General features: G+C 34.3%; 2 protein-coding genes across 13 annotated transcripts; both read right to left on the bottom strand.

Moving 5' to 3' along the window:
* Positions 1-4,698: 4,698 nt before the first annotated feature.
* On the bottom strand, positions 4,699-8,540 carry LOC132276614 (protein CELLULOSE SYNTHASE INTERACTIVE 1-like). Of its 5 annotated transcripts, XM_059778126.1 has the most exons (4): positions 8,433-8,540; positions 7,984-8,140; positions 7,739-7,816; positions 4,699-6,580 (listed from the first exon to the last, which is right to left on the bottom strand). In XM_059778126.1, the coding sequence occupies exon 4, from the start codon at positions 6,530-6,532 to the stop codon at positions 4,847-4,849; it is 1,686 nt and encodes a 561-aa protein (XP_059634109.1). In that variant the 5' UTR covers positions 6,533-6,580; positions 7,739-7,816; positions 7,984-8,140; positions 8,433-8,540; the 3' UTR covers positions 4,699-4,846. The 5 variants fall into 5 exon arrangements, with proteins under 5 accessions (XP_059634109.1, XP_059634112.1, XP_059634107.1 ...); XM_059778129.1 differs by lacking the exons at positions 7,739-7,816; positions 7,984-8,140; positions 8,433-8,540 and adding an exon at positions 7,028-7,226; XM_059778124.1 differs by lacking the exons at positions 7,739-7,816; positions 7,984-8,140; positions 8,433-8,540 and adding an exon at positions 7,024-7,225.
* Positions 8,541-10,973: 2,433 nt separating this feature from the next.
* Positions 10,974-17,609, bottom strand: LOC132276612 (serine/arginine-rich splicing factor RS41-like). Of its 8 annotated transcripts, XM_059778121.1 has the most exons (8): positions 17,524-17,603; positions 17,367-17,416; positions 17,169-17,272; positions 15,082-15,220; positions 13,542-13,654; positions 12,968-13,203; positions 12,156-12,419; positions 11,642-11,978 (listed from the first exon to the last, which is right to left on the bottom strand). In XM_059778121.1, the coding sequence occupies exons 4-8, from the start codon at positions 15,185-15,187 to the stop codon at positions 11,942-11,944; spliced, it is 756 nt and encodes a 251-aa protein (XP_059634104.1). In that variant the 5' UTR covers positions 15,188-15,220; positions 17,169-17,272; positions 17,367-17,416; positions 17,524-17,603; the 3' UTR covers positions 11,642-11,941. The 8 variants fall into 8 exon arrangements, with proteins under 8 accessions (XP_059634100.1, XP_059634101.1, XP_059634104.1 ...); XM_059778117.1 differs by lacking the exons at positions 17,169-17,272; positions 17,367-17,416; positions 17,524-17,603 and adding exons at positions 10,974-11,111; positions 13,913-14,152 and having other exon boundaries at positions 11,937-11,978; XM_059778118.1 differs by lacking the exons at positions 17,169-17,272; positions 17,367-17,416; positions 17,524-17,603 and adding exons at positions 11,297-11,535; positions 13,913-14,152 and having other exon boundaries at positions 11,937-11,978.
* Between the last annotated feature and the right edge of the window lie 1,360 nt (positions 17,610-18,969).

The following is an 18,969-nucleotide window of genomic DNA, read 5'->3' as shown; positions in this document are numbered from 1 at the left end:
TTGCTTGCAAATCCCAGAGCTCAATTACGTGAATTTTGAGAATATTCAAATATTTCACACAAGTTATGAATATCAAGTTACATCACACTTTGTGGTCTTGTTGAGTTCCCCTTTTAATTCAATAAAAAGCATTAAGAATCCTTTACAGCGTCACATCACCAACAGTAAAATAGATATTTTTACGAATATTTTTCGAGAAAAAGGAAAATGACTGCCTTTCTACTGTATTTATTTTTTTCTTTTCTTTTTAGCCCACTCTCCTTTTCTTAAAAAAGAAAATAAGTCATTGCATTTTGAATCAATAAGTGTAAAAAGGATAAGTGTCAACTTGTAGATTGGCACTACAAATGGACATTAGGTAACGTATTCACTTTCGCAAATTTGTATTTTTATTTTTATTTATACGGAGAACTATCTTCCACAAAAAAAAAAAAAAAAAAAATTGTAGCACACAACCACCAACTCGACTTTTGGAATCAAAGAGTAGTGCAAAATGGTTGATTGATGACTTCGTATTTACATCCATATGGAATCAGGATTTTCTCAGGTGCAATTTTGGATGCATTGTGCTTCAAATAGACTACACAAGTAGTATATTGTATGAGTGTTAAATAATCAATTTAAATGTGTTACACGGGAGTGTTAAATAATCAATGTAAATGTGTTATATGGGTGTTATATGCTTGTTTGGTTCAGGCCATGTTAAGCATGACAAAATATATATATACATATATACATATATACATATACATATACATCTATATATATATATATCTATTTTTTCTAACTAATTGTAGCAAGACAACAATTTGAAAAATAATAGCATAGCAACATTGCATTAATGTGTTTTCCTTTTTCACCAATTTGCCAGTGAAAACACAAAAAGAAGAAAGATAATGCAAACAAAGATCAGCAGTACCATGTGCTCCCTAATTTTTAATGTGAGGCTGGTTAGGAAGCATGGTTTCATCTTTATTTTCAAAAATTAATATGTCCCTAACAATTGTATCAGGCAGCAGGACAAGTATAAAAATATATAAATATGCATGTGTATGTGTGTGTGTGTGTGTGTGTGGATGTTTATATAACTTGTATATTCATCAGACTTGCATTTGGAGGCAATGTAATGAATCAGTAAGTAAATCAAGTTCATGATGTAAGAATAAGAAGTATAAATGCAGCATGTATTACTATTAGAAAGGGGTAGAAATCAACTGTCAAAATGAGGTGATGTTATCGGAAAATTGCTCTGAAGCAAACTCCAAGATGGATACATCTCACAGTTGTGAACCATCAGTTAAATTAAATCAAAGCAGCTTCAGCTGGTTATGACCTCAAGTTGCACCACAACATTATAAGCAGATTGGGGATCGAAGAGAATTGGTTATCAACCAAGTGCGGTCTCGGTCTCGGTCTCGGTTTCGGTCTCGGTCTCGGTCTCGGCGGTGCTTTGAGGTGTAATTTTTGGTACATTAGAGGACTAAACAGCTAAGGTGGCAAGGGTATATTGGTCCATTCATATAAAAAAGGTCAAAACATTCTCTGTGCAATGATTGGCTAAAAGTGACCGATGTATATCCTTACTGAAGAAGGACTAGAGTAGGATTCTAATTATATTATTTTATTATAAATTTCAACTCTTTTTATGTTAGACTAGGATTCTAATTATATTATTATATTATAAATTTGCATAGTAAAATATATATATATATATATATATATATATATATATATATATATATATTATTCTACATACGGAAAAGTGAATTTCAAGCATCTAAAGTCTACTAATGAACAGAACATATTTTATCAAGAAAAATAACAATAGTATTTTTATTAATATGATCATGTCAATGAAAATAAGGATTAAAAAGGGATATGTGTAATGTTGATTAGATTAATATGATGCAAGTTTATTGTGTTTAATACATATCTCACCAATCAATCAAATGAAAACGATAATAAGATGACTCCTCACTCCATTAGAATTTGTTCAGTTGTATTGATCTGTAGAGGGTGGAACTAAACAATTCAATTATTCTTGGATTAGGATATACAATGTATGCATCTCCCAACTTGGAAATTGATGGTTCAACCTCCGGGTACATGTGTATAAGTTAATTTACCTACAATAGATATACATATATAATCAAAGTTGTATAAGTTAATTTACCTACAAAATATATACATATATAATCTAAAGTTTTAAGACTATGGAGGTAATAAATGCACTCCATTTGTTTTTATAAAAACACTCCAAATGTGAAATGACACTATTGTCCTCAATTCAATTATTGAGATTTAAGTATAAAAAGCACTTACATTATTTATAGAAGTAAGACTATGTGCATATTTGGCTTTTAAATGTTTGAATTACCCTGTTAGAAGAACTTTGAACTCTTATAATTGCATTTAGAGGAAGTCTAGGAAGCATCTTATGATTGCATTTAGAGGAAGTCTAGGAAGCACGGATAGTCTATATGACAAATCTCCCAAAAAAAAAGAACACGGATATGATATTGATATGTCAAAAAATAATAATATAATATTTTATTATATATAGAGAAATAATTATTTTTATTCATTTTATCCCCATAATTATGAATGAAAGCACTAATTTAGAGTTCAAAATTAAATGTTTGACGTCACGTCAGTTTTTCCAATATTTGATGGTGCTACCATAGCAGAACAAAACACAATGTTTGAAATCTCTTTTTCATCAAAAGGCTTTAGCGGGTAAATCCTTTGGCAGCATTCTCATTTTCCTTTTGGTTGCCAAGAAAATTGACAGAAAATCCGAGTGAAAGCATGATAGGAGAGAGAATTCAGAAACAAGTACTACAATTCATTTAACTGAGAACAGATTTGACAAGTTTGTAGGCAAAAAGTCTTCAATCACGTTCATCAAGTAACTGATGATGATGATGGTGGTGGTCATAAAATTGACAATTCAAGTCTTGGATCACCTCTAAGAATACTAAACATGCTTTCAAAATAAGGCATCTGAAAAAGAAACCAATTCTAATGACTAAAAGCTGGATTCATCTGAGAACACTACATAAAAGACAATAATACAATAAATATTTCTACAATTCCTTCAAATCATACCCCACATGAATTTCAAAATTTCCATAAAAATTGAAAAATGGAATACTGCATAAAAAGACGATAATACAATAAAGATTTCTACAATTCCTTCAAAACATATCCCCACATGAACTTCAAATTTCCATACAATTTCAAAATTTCAATCAATACTATTCAAAAACAAATCTCATTTTTGTGATTTGTTGGCTATTTTCCAAGCGGCGATGAGAGACAGGATTATTTGCACACCATAAAATTGAAATTAATGTGGATAATATAATAAATATTTCTACAATTCCTTCAAAACATACCCCACATGAATTTCAAAATTTCCATAAAAATTGAAAAATGGAATACTGCATAAAAAGACAATAATACAGTAAAGATTTCTACAATTCCTTCAAAACATACCCCACATGAACTTCAAATTTCCATACAAATTCAAATTTTCAATCAATACTATTTGTTGGCTATTTTCCAAGTGGCAATGAGAAACAGGATTATTTGCACTCCTTAAATTGAAATCAACGTGGATTCGAATGGCAAATTGGGCAACCAGATCAGTGTTAAAATCTTCAATTCCAAATGTTACAACTTCGATTCTGCAGGGGGAACACAAGAAACTTAAATGTGCTTGCTTTTTAATAATTTTACTGTTATGTGGGTCATTTTGTTCAAGGTTTCTGCACAAAACTAATTTGAACCATATAAACTTGCATGCAAGCAAATCAATTTTGTTCAAAAGTTATTCAGCATAACTATTTCCACTAGGTTCTGATTTACATACATATACATATACATATATATATATATAGTCTTTACCCTTCCCAATGTTTCTCCTTCAATTTCCTTCCATGCATACAAGACATAACCAAAAAGTATCAGGCTGTTTTTCAGATCAGCACTTTTTTCCCCCAGTAAGTAAGACAAATTTTATTACCAAAAGAATATAAAATATAAAATGAAACTCAAAATGCGAAACTCCAAACACACTCGCAAGTTAAAAGATACAGATTAAAACAATGAACAAAACAAAGATATAATATGTACTACAAGGATATAATAATGAAAAAGAAAAAGTCAGTAAAAACTAACCATCAAGGTATTCTAAAGTCAGCTCCCAAGATATAATTACATTCATAGTGAAAGTAAATAATAATTTGGTTTCCAAAAAGTTCTTCTTTCTGATATAAAAAGGCTCAAAGCAGCATTTTAAAAGCAATAAGACATACCAATAATAGTGGCAGGTAAACCCCATAGACGCCAAAAAAATTTAGCCTTCGAGAGCTCCGTGTTACCTAACATAATAAAAGAGAATGAAAAGCAACAAATAGAGGAGGGATATACAAATCTAAATTCAGGGAAAATGATATAGTTTGAAATCCATTAATGGGCATTAGCTTACCTTGTTACAGATGCTGGAGCTGTAACATACTCCAATAGAGCGAACGTAGAAACACAGCAACTTTGGGATTGAAAGCAGCAAATTCTCAAATAGTGAAAACTGTCTCCAATGATTCAATGACATACTTACGTCTGAGCAATTGAAATGCAAGCAAAAAATCTCCATGGAACAACGAAACAATTATACAATAGAAACACGGGGATAAATATTTATAAATGACAAATATTGATTGCATAGATTAGCAAGATTGCGCATTTCAGTCCATACATTGGTTACTTGTTTCATACAGACAATGAAACATGGACAACATAATAGGAAATATACTTTCATTATACTAGTACACCCTCGTTACTTCTATTTCCTGCTGAACAAACGTCTCAATTTTCCCTTTTCCAATCGCTCGAGTAGCTTCTTGGCACCAGGGATTTCCATCTCGGATAACTTCTTGAGATACCCAATTGCTCCATATGAGATCATCAACCTCTTACATCTCTTGCTAGGGGATAGTGATACGAGGCAGGAAACAGCATATTTCTTTGCAGTGTTCTGAGGACTCGGGTCAAGCAACTGGACCAGATTTGGCACACTTTTATCATCCTTTTTAACTTCTCTGCAATTATGTGAGAGGACCACTAAACTTGAAATTGCTTGGGCAGCAACTTCTCGAGCACTGTTTGTTTTGGCCTCAAGCATCTTGACAAGCAGAGGAATACATCCAGCTTCACCAATCAATTTTTTCATTTCTATTGAACTGCAAACTCGACAAATTGCTGACGCAGCCGCTTGTTGAGCACCCAATGATCCGGATCTAAGAACATGAACTAAACGAGGAAGGAGACCATACGAAACCAAAACTTCCGCTGAAATCAAGCCAACCAAATTCCTCAATGCCGCCACAGAAGATTCTTGAGGCAAAGGACCATCAAGATAAGTCAATAGACTTCGGATTCCGCCTTCAGAAATAACAGCCCTTCGTAGATTGTCATTACTGGAAGTTAGATTTTGCAGGCATTCAGCTGCATACTCTTTAGATCCCAATAGTATTCCACAATCAAGGAGATCGATCGTAACCTTTACAATCCCTTCTTCAGCTAGGGTTTGCCGCACTTCTGGAACAGCAGATATATTTTTCAAAGTACATGCAGCTGCAGCTTGTGAAACAGAATCACCAGTTCTACAGATCTCAATCAGTGGCCGTACACCACCATGTCCAACAATTGAGCGGGCTGTTTCTGCTGACATTGACAATCTCTGGAGTGAAATTGTAGCCTTCTCTTTACCCACTGCGCTCCCTGATTCAACAAGCCTTATCAGAGGCGGAAGAACACCTTCTGAAACAAGCCAATTCTCACAACTCCCAGACTCTGCAAGTGAACAGATTAACGTGACAGTCTTTTCCCGGATTCGAGGAGAAGTTGCAGTGAGCAACTGGACTAAAGAAGCAATATTGCTTCTTCCCATAACAGACAAAACATTCTTCTCATCCTCTTTCATGACTTCAACAAGGCTGTCAAGAGCTCTGTGTTTAGCTTCTAGGTGTCCAATCTGAAGCCGGGCAAGCAATTCCCTTATATTGCCATGTGTGGCAGCAGCCTCAGGTTCTGCTGAAGAACTGGCCACCCCAGAAGAAAAGGTCACCTCCCCAAGCACTCCAGTCTTGATTAAAAGCCCACAGTCCCTCAAATTCAAATCCAATTTCCCTGACAAGGCATCAAGATCACTCTGCATCCGAAGCTTCCCTTCATACTTCTCTTTAACACACAATTCTGCCAATTTAATCGCTTCATTCAAGGTCTGCGAAACTGCCTGCAATTGCTCCTTACACAGAGCATTCTTTGAGAAGCAAGGATGGCTTGACAAATCAGATAATCGCGAAGGGATCTGCTCCAATTTTGAAATTATCATCTTCCACCTCCCAGGAAACCCCTTGACTTGCCTTGCCTTCTCAAGGGCAAGAGGAACAAGCTCTTGGGCACGTGACAGCCACTCCTCGGCTGACTGGGTATCTGCCAAAACATCTTTTCCACCATCCTCAACCATGATTTCAATATGGGTGTAGATCAAATAGATGATTAGAGCTGGAGAGAACTGAAATCAATGGAAACCAAACGTTTAGAGCAATGAATCAGATGAGAAAAACATTAAAAGATGTGATCTTCACACAAAATTATCCGAGTATGCGTCAAAGAACACAAATTTGGAAAAACTAGAACTTAAAAAAGATGAGCCAGATGGAAATCTATGTGAAACTGGGTGTGGCTCAAATTGATTGTCAGAAATGATAGATGTAAAATTTAGAGATACCAAACCTTCTAAGAGTTATCTAACATGAGAAAAGTAGTAAAATATGTCATTTCTATGATAGAAAATTAAGAGCCGTGGAGCAGTTGCAATCTCAATCAATAAATTATAAACGAAACAACTCCAATAAATCATATAGAAAGGGCCAACATTAGGAGCTTCGAGAATCTTGTATCATCTCATATTGCTCGTTTTCTGAAAATAAGACCCGACAAACAAATACCAAGTACCTACTGAGAAGCCCCACGAGTATTCTATATAGCTTTGTCATTCAATGCCAACCAAGACAAGATTTTTAAAATTACAACCACAGACCCACTCACACATATACACACAGTTATATACTATATTGCTGTAGATTTTAATAGGAGCTGATGAAAGTGAAGTGTGGTGTAGAACAATAGGAGCAGGCTACCCACAACGGTCCAATAAAGGCCGTCGGCATATATTTTTCTTAATTACCAAAATGCCCTTTAACCTTTCATTTATGTGTATGATCTACTAGTATGTGTGGTGTAGAACAACGTAAAGTACAATATATAGCTAATGTGAGGGTATATTGGTAAGTTAATGAGGATAAAGCCACAACTTTACTTTTCAACCATGGAAGCTGGTCGATATACTAGATCCACTGATAAAAAGCTCTGATCACTTGGACTAAATATAATCCAACGGCCTAGATCTCTATAAAAATATTAGCTGTATAACAGCATTGCCATTTTTATCACCCTAAATGTATATAGCTGGTATTGCAGAGAGAGATAGGGACTTTTCCTCCGATACTAGAGATAGACTTTGCTTTGAAGAGAAGATACGAGTCTCTATCTACATTCTACAGTTGTACATATAATGAGTGTATTTAAATTTATGAAATGGGACCAACCTCACAAAAAATAGTACTTAACAAATTAATTTGATGCAATATACAATAGAACAACAAAATACCTCAAATTGCTTTCTCCTTTACAATCATTCAAAGCAATGTAACAGCCACAAAAATAACAATAGCACTCTCTGCTGTTTCTGTAAGCAAAAAAACACAATTAGAAAAAGTAAACCAAACAAGATACAGATCAACTACTAACTAATAAAACCCTAATTTTAGAAGGCAAATGTTTTATATTAAAGTAAAATATTTTTTTCCCCTCAAGCAAGCATCAGAAAAGCAAGCCAAAAAAAAGAGCATCAACCTTTAAGACTCAGAAACAAGAAGCTTCGCCCTTTTTCTCCAGAAAGCAACCCAATATAGCTTGATCGTCAAACCACTCTCTGCGTAAAGTGAAACCCAGGACTACTTCCACAAAACAAGACACCCAATAGACTCGATCTTCAAATCTCTCTAGAAAACTGCAACCAAGAATTACTTTCTAAGAATAAGAGATACCCAGAAAACTTGATCTCCAAAACACTCAAAATTATCTACTCTCGCTCTCAGAAATTGAAATCCAGAAACAGTTTATCAGAAACAGAAGATACCCAGAAAGCTCTTTTGTTTCCTGATGGAAAATAAAGACAATTTTAGAAAGATAAAAAAAAACGAAGAAAATCAGAAGAATCAAGTTTGAAAAAATGACCAGAGGAAGTATCGAGCTTTAAACAGAAAATAACGAAAGCGAACAATCGCATTCAAAAATCAAACCTCTTTCAAATTTCTCTCTCATAGAAGAAAATGTCAGAGTCTGCTGTGTTCTGTCGCCTGGATTCTCTATCTAGAATATTGTAAATTTGTAATGCATACGCATTATTTACCGTGTTATGGTAGAGAGAGAAGGTGGGCTCTGTTCGGACAACGAGCTTAAATGTCGAGCACGTTATGAGATCCGACGGCTATTATTGGGGATGTAACCGTTGTGTTATAATGTTGAAATTTGAAAGTGCTTTTCGAAATTTATTTCCGTTACCGAGGATCTGATGTGGAAGGTCCAGCCACATGTACGGTGGGACCAGCTAAGTTACTTTTACATGCGTTTGTTGAGCTCAGTACCACGTGTTCGTGAGTGCTGACTGGCGTCACGACTCACGAGTGTTATTTTGAAATGACGTAAATGCACCTAGAGTAATTACAGAATCCCGAAAATACCAATATATTAATCGTTTTTGTCAGTAATACTAGAAGCTATATTTAGAGAAACTGAATGGGTACTTTAGACTTTTGGTAAGTATAGTCGCTTGAAATTTAATTATCTACAAAATTGTTAATCATAGCATACATTTCGATCTTTGAAAAAATATTGTCTTTATGTCACACAAGCTTAGCATTTGCTTCATTTTATATACTTATGACCAACAAATTTTAAATTTTGAAAATGTAATGATTTAAGAATCACGAAATTATACATGAAGCCAAACTAATCTCATGATGATGACAACTTAATAATTTAATTATTGTCTTGATTACAATCAAATTGGGTGGACTAATATCTTTTTTTAATTAGTGCATCTAATTTTATGGGTGGATTCAGGAATTGTTAATGGAGTGGGATAAAATTAAACATAAATTTTAAAAACACAATTTCTAAAGCAATTTTTTTTTTTTTTTATAACGTAATTTAAATAAATATTTGAATTCAAAGATTACAAAATATTTATTTATTCAGGCTTGTTTGGCTTGGCCTGTTTAGATTAAGCCTTTATTTTAGTAGTGTGGCTTAACTGACTTGAGCTTGTTTGGATGGGTTAATACTAAAAATAAATTTTTATTTATTTATTTTTTTTTTTTGGCTTGGTTAAATTTATCCATAGTAATTAAAAAAAAAAAAAAAAAAAAATTGGGGTGGGCTGGAGCCCAGCCCAGCCCTCCCTTGGATCCGCCATTATCTAATTAGGATACAGTGCATATTTCATACTCCTACAACTTAAGGCTACCTTGTCTTACTTTTGCACTAACAAGTAGTTTAGATTGTAAGTATTTGTATTTTTTTAATCTCTTACTAATTCTTCAAAACATTCTTAGTTTCTCGATATGAACTAATACATTAAAAATAAAAAAAATCGATATGAAATGATAATTTTTAATTCTTGTGTTTTGCCATTTATTTTGTGTGAGATAGTTTGTCCAATCAACTCAAATCTTAATTTATTATCTACTTTCTTACAATTGCCCAAAAAAAAAAGTGCTAATGTGAAAGTACACTCCATTAAAAGTTTATAAGGTCACCAACTATACTTAATAATAGAAAATTTCTTTTGTCATGAAATAAATTACGCCACAATCTTTATACCGGACTCATATACATATGAAGATTGTGAACCTTCGTACACAGTAAAATATCTTCAAACCACGTATACACTCATAATTGCGTTTTAGAAGAACCCTTTCAGCTTTAGGGGGTAAAATGAAAAGGATTGAACCTTTTTAATTGAAAAGTAAAAAAGAGCCAACATTATCATTTTGTCACTCATGGGGACCTGAATTGTTTGGTAGACTACCCTTTACAAATTTGGATAATGACAACATGATTGTCTAATAAAATACTAGTACTCAAATAGGTAATTGAACCAACCAACTTTGACAACTACTAAGTGCTCATTTCCTTTCAATGAGCCCAAAATCACTTTCATAGTAGGTTGGTCCGGCCTCTGCCTGGCATATTGTATGTCTCACATAGTCACATGTTACTCACCACCTTCGTGCATTTAATAAATAAATCCTAGATTATCTTTTAGAAGTAAAACTAATCATCTCTTTGAAGGACCTTTGAGCAACAATTTTCCTCATTGAAAAAAAACACATTAACCTTTTTGGAAAACAAAAAAGTAAACTTCAACATTTAAACTTGTGTTAAATTCAGTTATTTTGAGTGCACTTGACCGTATGTAAATTCACTGAATAACCTGTTCCCTATTTTCGGACTTTGCAGGTGTGATAACTTTCAACTTAGCTCGTTAAGTTAAATAAACAAAATAGATTGACGACTCATTTGTTACGAGTGACTTGATTGTGCAATTAATTTTTCTCATCTTATTGGCCTAGTTACAAGCCAACTGAGATGAACTGTTTCGGGGTCACTAATCAGACTTGAGTCCCACCCCAAGGGAGTTTGACTTGTGCCTCCAACATCAAACTTAGAACACCGGAGAAGCATTTAAGCTCAATTGATTATTTAGATTTCACTCAAAAGTTCAAAACTTTGACTCAGTAAAAAAATATATATTATATAAAACTACGCAAATATACTGGAAAAGAGTGTTACACTTTTGGTGATAAGCGAATGAGAACGAACACCTGGCAAACAGAGGCCACCATTTCGGGCGCATTTATCTAGAAGCGTGGGGCGTAACGCTGTCTACTGTCGGCAGCGTGGCTGAGCCGCACAGCCTGCACCATTCATGCATAAAAGTAGTATTTCATAATTTACTCTATATTTCCGACCTTTTGGTCATTTTGCATGTTTCAACATGTACAATTCAAAGTAAACCACCTCCTTCTAAAATTGGTATCCAGCTGAAACCAAAAACATATGGACGATAGAGAGAGTCATGACCGCAAGAAGGTCAAAGTACTAAGTCAAGAAAGTTCCTTGTAATTTATTCAAAAATAATCCAATAATCTATTCTTCACGCCCCCTCTTCCACTACTTTTTTTCTTCCTCATCTTCAAATCTTAAGCATATATTGGAGAAAAACCGATACTACACACCGAGGATATAATAAGCATTCCTCTATCCATAGAATATTGGAACATCCGACTATTAATGGATAACCAGTTCCAAAGATCTTTTGATTATTGGGCTGCAAAATATCTACACCACCACACAAGAACCAATATATAATTACTTGAAACACAAGTCATCCAAATCCTAATTTAGAAATAATTAACATAATCGCAATTTCTAATAAAACACGTCATTCAACAATGAACTAGAGCCATGGAGGTGGTTTTTTTACTGAAAAAAAGAGTTTGCATCTTTAAGCAGGTGTTCCCGGAGAGTAAATATAGTGCAACTACTATAAGTGATGAGTCCATAAACCAAATGCCAATGAAAGTCATCTAGTTCAGCAATTCAGAAGTAAGTATATCACAGCTACATCTCCAACAGTCTCTATCAGACAGTGCAAATAGAAAATTGGAACTGGGAACCGAAAAAGCACAAAAAAACAGGTAGGGGAAAGGAGGATAGGGAATATAGAAAACAAATCCTACCAACTTCAGGATCGAGATCTTCCACGTGGCCGGGGTGAGCGACTGCATTGCCAATTCAGTTAAATATTAGTTAAACGATATAATCAAACAAACATAAACCATAAAAACAATAAAAACACAGCTAAATTGCAATTCAGAATGATAGTTCTTTTCAAAGAAAAACAAGCAGAAAGAATCATTACATTATAGGCAAAATCACTAATTTAGAATGATATAAACCTGTGATCTCTCTCCTTGATTGGGCTTTCGGTTCTATCATAGCAGGGACTTTCCCTCGGTTCAGGTCTAGAATGTGGTTTGGATCCATGACCATAGTCAGGACTACCTCTATCTCTCCGATAAGGACTTGGGGAGTGCCCACGATCGTAGCTTCTTCGCCCAGGGGACTTGTCACGAGCCCTTCTGTCGGGGCTATATCCGTTCCTTCTTTCATCATCATCTCGAATTGCATATTCCACTGAAATAACCCGATCCATCAACTTGCTGTACATCGGAATCAAACAAAACCAAAATCAGTATAAACCAGGTTGGTTACAATTAGGAAGCAACGGTGACCAAGGCTAAAGGTCAAAGGTGTGCTTTGACGAGGCTTTGGAACAAGTACTAGGAGACAATTGAAAGCAAACATAATGCTCGAACACATTGTGCATTTTTCTTTTGACAAATACCGGATTCTTTAAAAAAAAATCAAGGGCATAGTGCACAACTTTATTATGCAGCACCAGTGAATCAAATACACACTTAGAGAGAAAACGTGTCCTTGTCAAACACTTCTTGGCTCTGTTCAGATTTGGTAACAAATTTCATGATCTTAAACAAACAGCTAACAAATCTCGGACAAAAAGTTTGATGTCATTTTAAAACTGAACAGAAATTCTAGACAAATGTTAAAAATCATCCATGCTGAAAGTTACTTACAAACAAAAATGTAAAAAAGTACTGTAGACGCTATAAAATGAATATATCCCTAGCCAGGAAATACTTCTCAAAAGAGATTATATTGTACATAATATGGAAGTACAAAAGTAAACCTCATGTTTGTTGCATCCAATGCTCTGGTGGCATCCTCCTGTGATTCATAATGAATGAAAGCAAAATTCCTTCTAATCCTTATGTTCGATATTTTCCCATATTTGTCAAAGTGCCTCTCCAGGTCTCTTGTCCTGGTATGAATTGGATCAAAATTTATCACAAACAAGGTTTTTGAGGGTTTCGCATTTACTGGAGGCTTTCTTGAGTTACCAGGCCCCCTAGTGCCACGATCTTGCTGCAACATGGAATTTAGAGAAATTAAGTCCCGCAATAGTTTGGAGAAAAATTTAAAGGGGATGTTTGGACGGACATGGCATTAAAGCCAATCTGTAAATTTATGGGTGAAAAAGGATTCCTCCATAACAGACTAAAGACATCGAGAGAGGAGGAAGGTGAGGGAGGAAAATAAAAGTTGGGGGGAGGGGAAGTACCACAAATTGATTATAACATTACCATAAGAAATAATGTTTTTTGGATCCTGTTTGTCTGTATATAATAAATATGTACAATTGAACACGACATAACGACCGTCCATGTTGGGCTCAGAGCACAAGTCATCATCACTAACAATACCTTAGTCCACTCCACACGAAGCCGGTGCCCCTTCCTGCCAAACTCCATCCCATCAAGTCTTCGAATTGCATCCTCAGCATCTCTCTCATCATCCATATAGACAAAAGCAAATCCTGTGAAATCAAAATGGTAAGGAAACAGTGCAGAACAATTTTTTTTCTTTCATTATGAACAAATCTAAAAATAGACATAACATATTAAACCTGAATCAAGAAACCTCCATCATGAAACTTGAGAATACAACATATTGTCAACACTCAACAGGTTCAAAAACCATCGACCCAACACTCCCAACAAAAAAAAAGAAACAACAGAAAACACATCACACGCACACTCAAGGTAACAATTCTGTCAGGAAGTAAACACAAAACCTGCCACTGGTTCCGAAATCATCATGATATCAATGTTGAAACATGTCGGAAATTGAAGACTGAGCAAAAGTGATGGAGGAATGAAAAAGCAATGGTGTCTCAGGAAAATGTATGATAGTGGTGCCATAGCAGATCAGATTGGTTCTTCTGGAAGAACACAAGATGAACCTCGGGCACAAACCAGAAAAGGAAAGCAGAGGATCCGTCCATCCAGATGGAGCATGGACATTTTCAGTAATCCTGCGGCAAAGAAATTGTTGAGTATGGGGGTTTACACCACAGCGAAAGACCTGTTTTTCTCTAAGGAAAAATAACTTTTAAGGCACTATTCAAAAATAAATATTTTCAAAAACATATTGACCCTATTGAATATCAGCCAAGAGCCTTACCTAACAGCATTTGAACAGTGCCTTAATTGAGATATGTGCCGGAAATGGAAAAAGACAAGATCAAGCCCACATTTCTTACAAGAAACAAAAATCTCTCTTCCTCTCTGTGATGCACAAGTGCACAATGTATACATGTATTGCTCTTTTAGAACTAACATTGATCAACAATGAAAGGGCATCATTAATAGGCAGATTATTGTAAAAAGAAGTAAAACAACTCATTCCATCATACAAGTTGACTAATAAAAAATTTGGCAAAAATTGCCTTTATGTCACAAGGATAGATATGAAAAAGGGTCAACGAGTTCTTTCCAAAATTATCATTTTTTCCAATGATTTTTAAATGTTATTTTTCCTTTATTATGCACATTCTAGAACCCAATTAAGACTCAACATGAGAGAGCTCTTTTATAGCAGTCATCTGTCGTCTGAACAATGTCATGACAATAAGAGAGTTGAGCCAGATAGAGTTGAATCTGCTACAATGCAGCAGACATTGATCCCCCTCCTGGATTGCTCTGCTGCCATGGGACGCGCGCCAAATCAAACAAATTATATCTTATGATGCCCTTTTAACCATGAACCGTCACAGTTTAAACGGTGTCAAACAAGTGGCTCAACATCATCATCACAGAATATACATAATATACAGAAATTTGGTTATAATACTGCCAGAATTTTTTACAAGAATTCAAAGACAAAAACATTACATCCCACCCATCCCCAAAGCCAAAAATAATAATAATAAAAAAATCATCAACAGGAAAATTAATAACTTACCAGATTTTATATCCACCCTATCAACCGCCCCATATCTTCTGAAAATTCGCTCAACATCAGACTGGCGTGCTTCATAATCAAGGTTGCCGCAGAATATGGGCCTCATATTGCTCAAGCTAACGAGACGGTCTTTTTCAACCTTTTTTTATGTAAAAGAAGAAATGACACAGTTACACAAAAACTTGTCAAAAATGTCTGAGAAGGGGCAAAGGAGAGGTAACACTAAGCCATAAAGGGATCATAAACAGTGTGTCTATCTTTCTAACCTAACAAGGGTAACTAGAGAAAGCACACGCGTAAAAACACGCAATAGCAGCACAGTTTTTATACTTCCACCGAGTGACCTTGGGTGAGACTCTGCCTGGGCAGTGTCTATGAGGATGTGGTCACGACCATTGAAGCTCGCTATGCTGTGTGTGTTGAGGGTCATGCCATGGATCAGGTCCAATCTGCTGTGACTATCAGTTCTTTTAGGGCTGAGTTGGACCAGGTCACTCGGGAGAGGAATGACCTGTTATGAACTTGAAAAATGGCCAGTCAAACTTTTACTCAAGTTCGATTGCCCAGTATGATGAAAAATAAAACATAGTTCATTTTAGGAAAAAGCACTTACAATGTGAAATTTTTGCTTAAAACCAAACCAGCATGCATTTTGCTGGTGATGAGTCTGATGACCAATCAGACATGAAACAATTTCACTTTGTTTACACCAGAAGTTTCATATTAGATCACAAGAAAAAGATTAAGCCATATTGTACTAATCAATTTTAAAGTGATCCTTTTCAATAGAACAAAAAATTTATATGCAAAGAGAAAAGGTTAAGAGAAATAATTGGTACAACAAAACAATTGTCTAGGTAATAGTTCATGCCCATCATCACCTCAGGTCCAGACTATTTGACTATTACATTTCAATCAACTCAAACCTTCTTCAAATACAAAGAAATAAACATCCTTTTTTTTTTTTTTTTTGATAAATGTGAAACATATAAATGGCAGCACAAGTACATGTGAAGTCTATACCGCATAAAGCAAAAGAAAACAGAAGGCTGCAAACTACAAGAATGTTTGATTTAATTTTCTGAGAATAGTTTTTTGTTAACAGGTAATAGAATAATAGAAAACAGTGCAAAATTTAAGCCAATTCCAGTTAATCTGCTGCAGGATCTTCAAGACCAAAGTCGAGACCTTCTCAAACAGTATGAAAAAGCTTCAGGCCAAGCTATCAACATGGAAGTTTTCACACTTTCCTAACGACGACGATGATATGAAAAGTGGGCATTTTGAGTGCAAACATTTTGCCTCATTTGGTTGACAGTTTTCAAAAGCTATTATATTATATGAAAACAGAGTGAACAAAGAACCCAATTAGAACATTTTTTTTCTATTTCTAGAGTTCTTGAAAAAGAACTAAAAGGAAACAATTCATCATGCTAGATAAAACAATTATCTCAGCAAGAATTCCTCCAACTTGAACCCTGTAACTTCACATCTTCAACACCTCCTCTTCCTCCCTTTAACATTTATTCAAATATTTGTGCCATCTTTGGAATCAGGTTTTCAATTCAATGCTAAAATTATTGTGGAAAAATAGAACATAAAGTTGAAGACGCTGCACAAAAGTACAGTAATTTTCTTCTACTATTATTCCTTCTATCCATTTTAAGCATCTTAAAACAAAATCCATTTTAGTGTATAGATTAAAACAAATAATCACAACATGTAAGCAAGCAGATAATTGTGCCATCTTTGGAATCAGGTTTTCAATTCAATGCTAAAAATTATTGTGGAAAAATAGAACATAAAGTCGAAGACGCTGCACAAAAGTACAAAAATTTTCTTCTACAATTATTCCTTCTATCCATTTTAAGCATCTTAAAACAAAATCCATTTTAGTGTATAGATTAAAACAAATAATCACAACAACATGTAAGAAATCAGATCTAAGACCAACTAGAACAGCAAGCTGATCAGATCATCATTCGAAGTGACTGCTGTGCTGACAGAATCATTAAACCTCCGATAATTTTTTTTTTTAAAAAAAAAAACATGTAATACAGTTATTAGCAAAACAGATCTGGACATACTTTTGACCAAACCTTCGAAATCGAATGATCTGCGAATAATTCGCCGTGATGTATGGGCAACACTCGGGAGATCGAAACAAAATCAGATCTGATCTGATCAAATTCTATAATAAAGTTACGAAATTAAAATATCACAAACGCATCTATATACACATATACATATACGATGTGATATATAGAGAGTTTTGAATCTCTTACCTCCAGAACTCTGCAGTGCGACGGACAGTTCAGTCAAACCCTAAGTGAAACTGTGAGGGAGAAAGAGATCAGAAAATAAAGTTCTGCAATTATAACATCACAAATGCATTCACATACACATATGATATGATATGCTCAGAGAATTTGAATCTCTTACCTCCAGAATTTTGCAGTGCGACGAACGGCTCAGTCAAACCCTAGAGTGAGTGAGAGAGAAGAAAATTGTAGTACATAGCAGACCGTAAAGCATCCAATGAAAAGGACGACCTCTGACGTGGTGGTGGGGCCTTGGGCGGACCAAACCCTAGCAATCTGAATCCCAGATAATTAACCCGCTTGGATAGTGGTGTTTTTTTTTTTTTTTCTTTTTTTTTTTTAATATATTTTGGAGATGTGATTAGCTTTAAATTTAATAATCTGTATAAGATAAGAAAATTTATAAATTTTATATTTTTAATATTGTATACATGGTAACATGTTTTACTCTTTAATTGTGTAATATAACCCATTTTGAAGTGTTATAAAATCGGTCAAATTTTATATAAATTTAATAATCTGTTTAAGATAAGAAAATTTATAAATTTTATATTTTTAATATTGTATACATGGTAACATGTTTTACTCTTTAATTGTGTAATATAACCCATTTTGAAGTGTTATATATTTGACTGATTTTATAACACTTCAAAATGGGTTATATTACACAATTAAAGAGTAAAACATGTTACCATGTATACAATATTATATATATATATATTTGACTGATTTTATAACACTTCAAAATGGGTTATATTACACAATTAAAGAGTAAAACATGTTACCATGTATACAATATTAAAAATATAAAATTTATAAATTTTCTTTTATATATATATATATATATTGTTAATATATTTTATAATATATCATTAGCATTACCTTATATAGTAGTTATTTTACATTGTGTTTGTTTAATAATCTTGATACATTGTGTTTGTTTAATAATCTTGATGGGTCACAAAACTGTAGCCGTAAATTTGCTTAGATGAATGCAATTTATAGTTGTGGTAAATGCAAAATTGAGGAGCAACAAAAGCACTGACAAAATTCCCAATAGCCTCAATTGTAAAGATATATGCAAATGAAAATGTAAGAGGTTGAAACCAACCATGGAGCTAAAGATTCACAATAAGATGAACTCAACGAAAGGAACAGTTTAGGTTGAGGTACTTTTCTCCCATTACCGTTTTTCATGTAGTTTCATAAGTAATACCATTTATCTATTAAATTATGCACACGTAATAAATCTCATTATTATGTTGCAGAATTTCACTAAAGCCCTTGTATCCGGAGAGGCAGGTGGCAGTCAAAGTTATACAATCCCCTACCACCTGTTTGTTACTGTCAGTATTGCAGCAACTATAAGAATTTTTACATGTGACGTCTTCATATGTGACGCCACCACCACCTGCAATATTTATGCTGGTGAACTCAATACTCCATTAATTAACCAGGCAAATGTACTATTAAGGTGGAGCATGCATTTAAGAACGACTCCAGATGTAAATTGGATTGCATTTTGTCACATCATCATATTCAAAGATATCAGATGTAAACAATTGCC

The sequence above is a fragment of the Cornus florida genome, unplaced genomic scaffold, assembly GCF_030987335.1.
Source record: "Cornus florida cultivar Cherokee Brave unplaced genomic scaffold, ASM3098733v1 CherokeeBrave_3.0.0_Hap2_Chr10, whole genome shotgun sequence".
Lineage (NCBI taxonomy): Eukaryota > Viridiplantae > Streptophyta > Magnoliopsida > Cornales > Cornaceae > Cornus > Cornus florida.
This window is presented reverse-complemented; position numbering and strand designations above follow the sequence as displayed.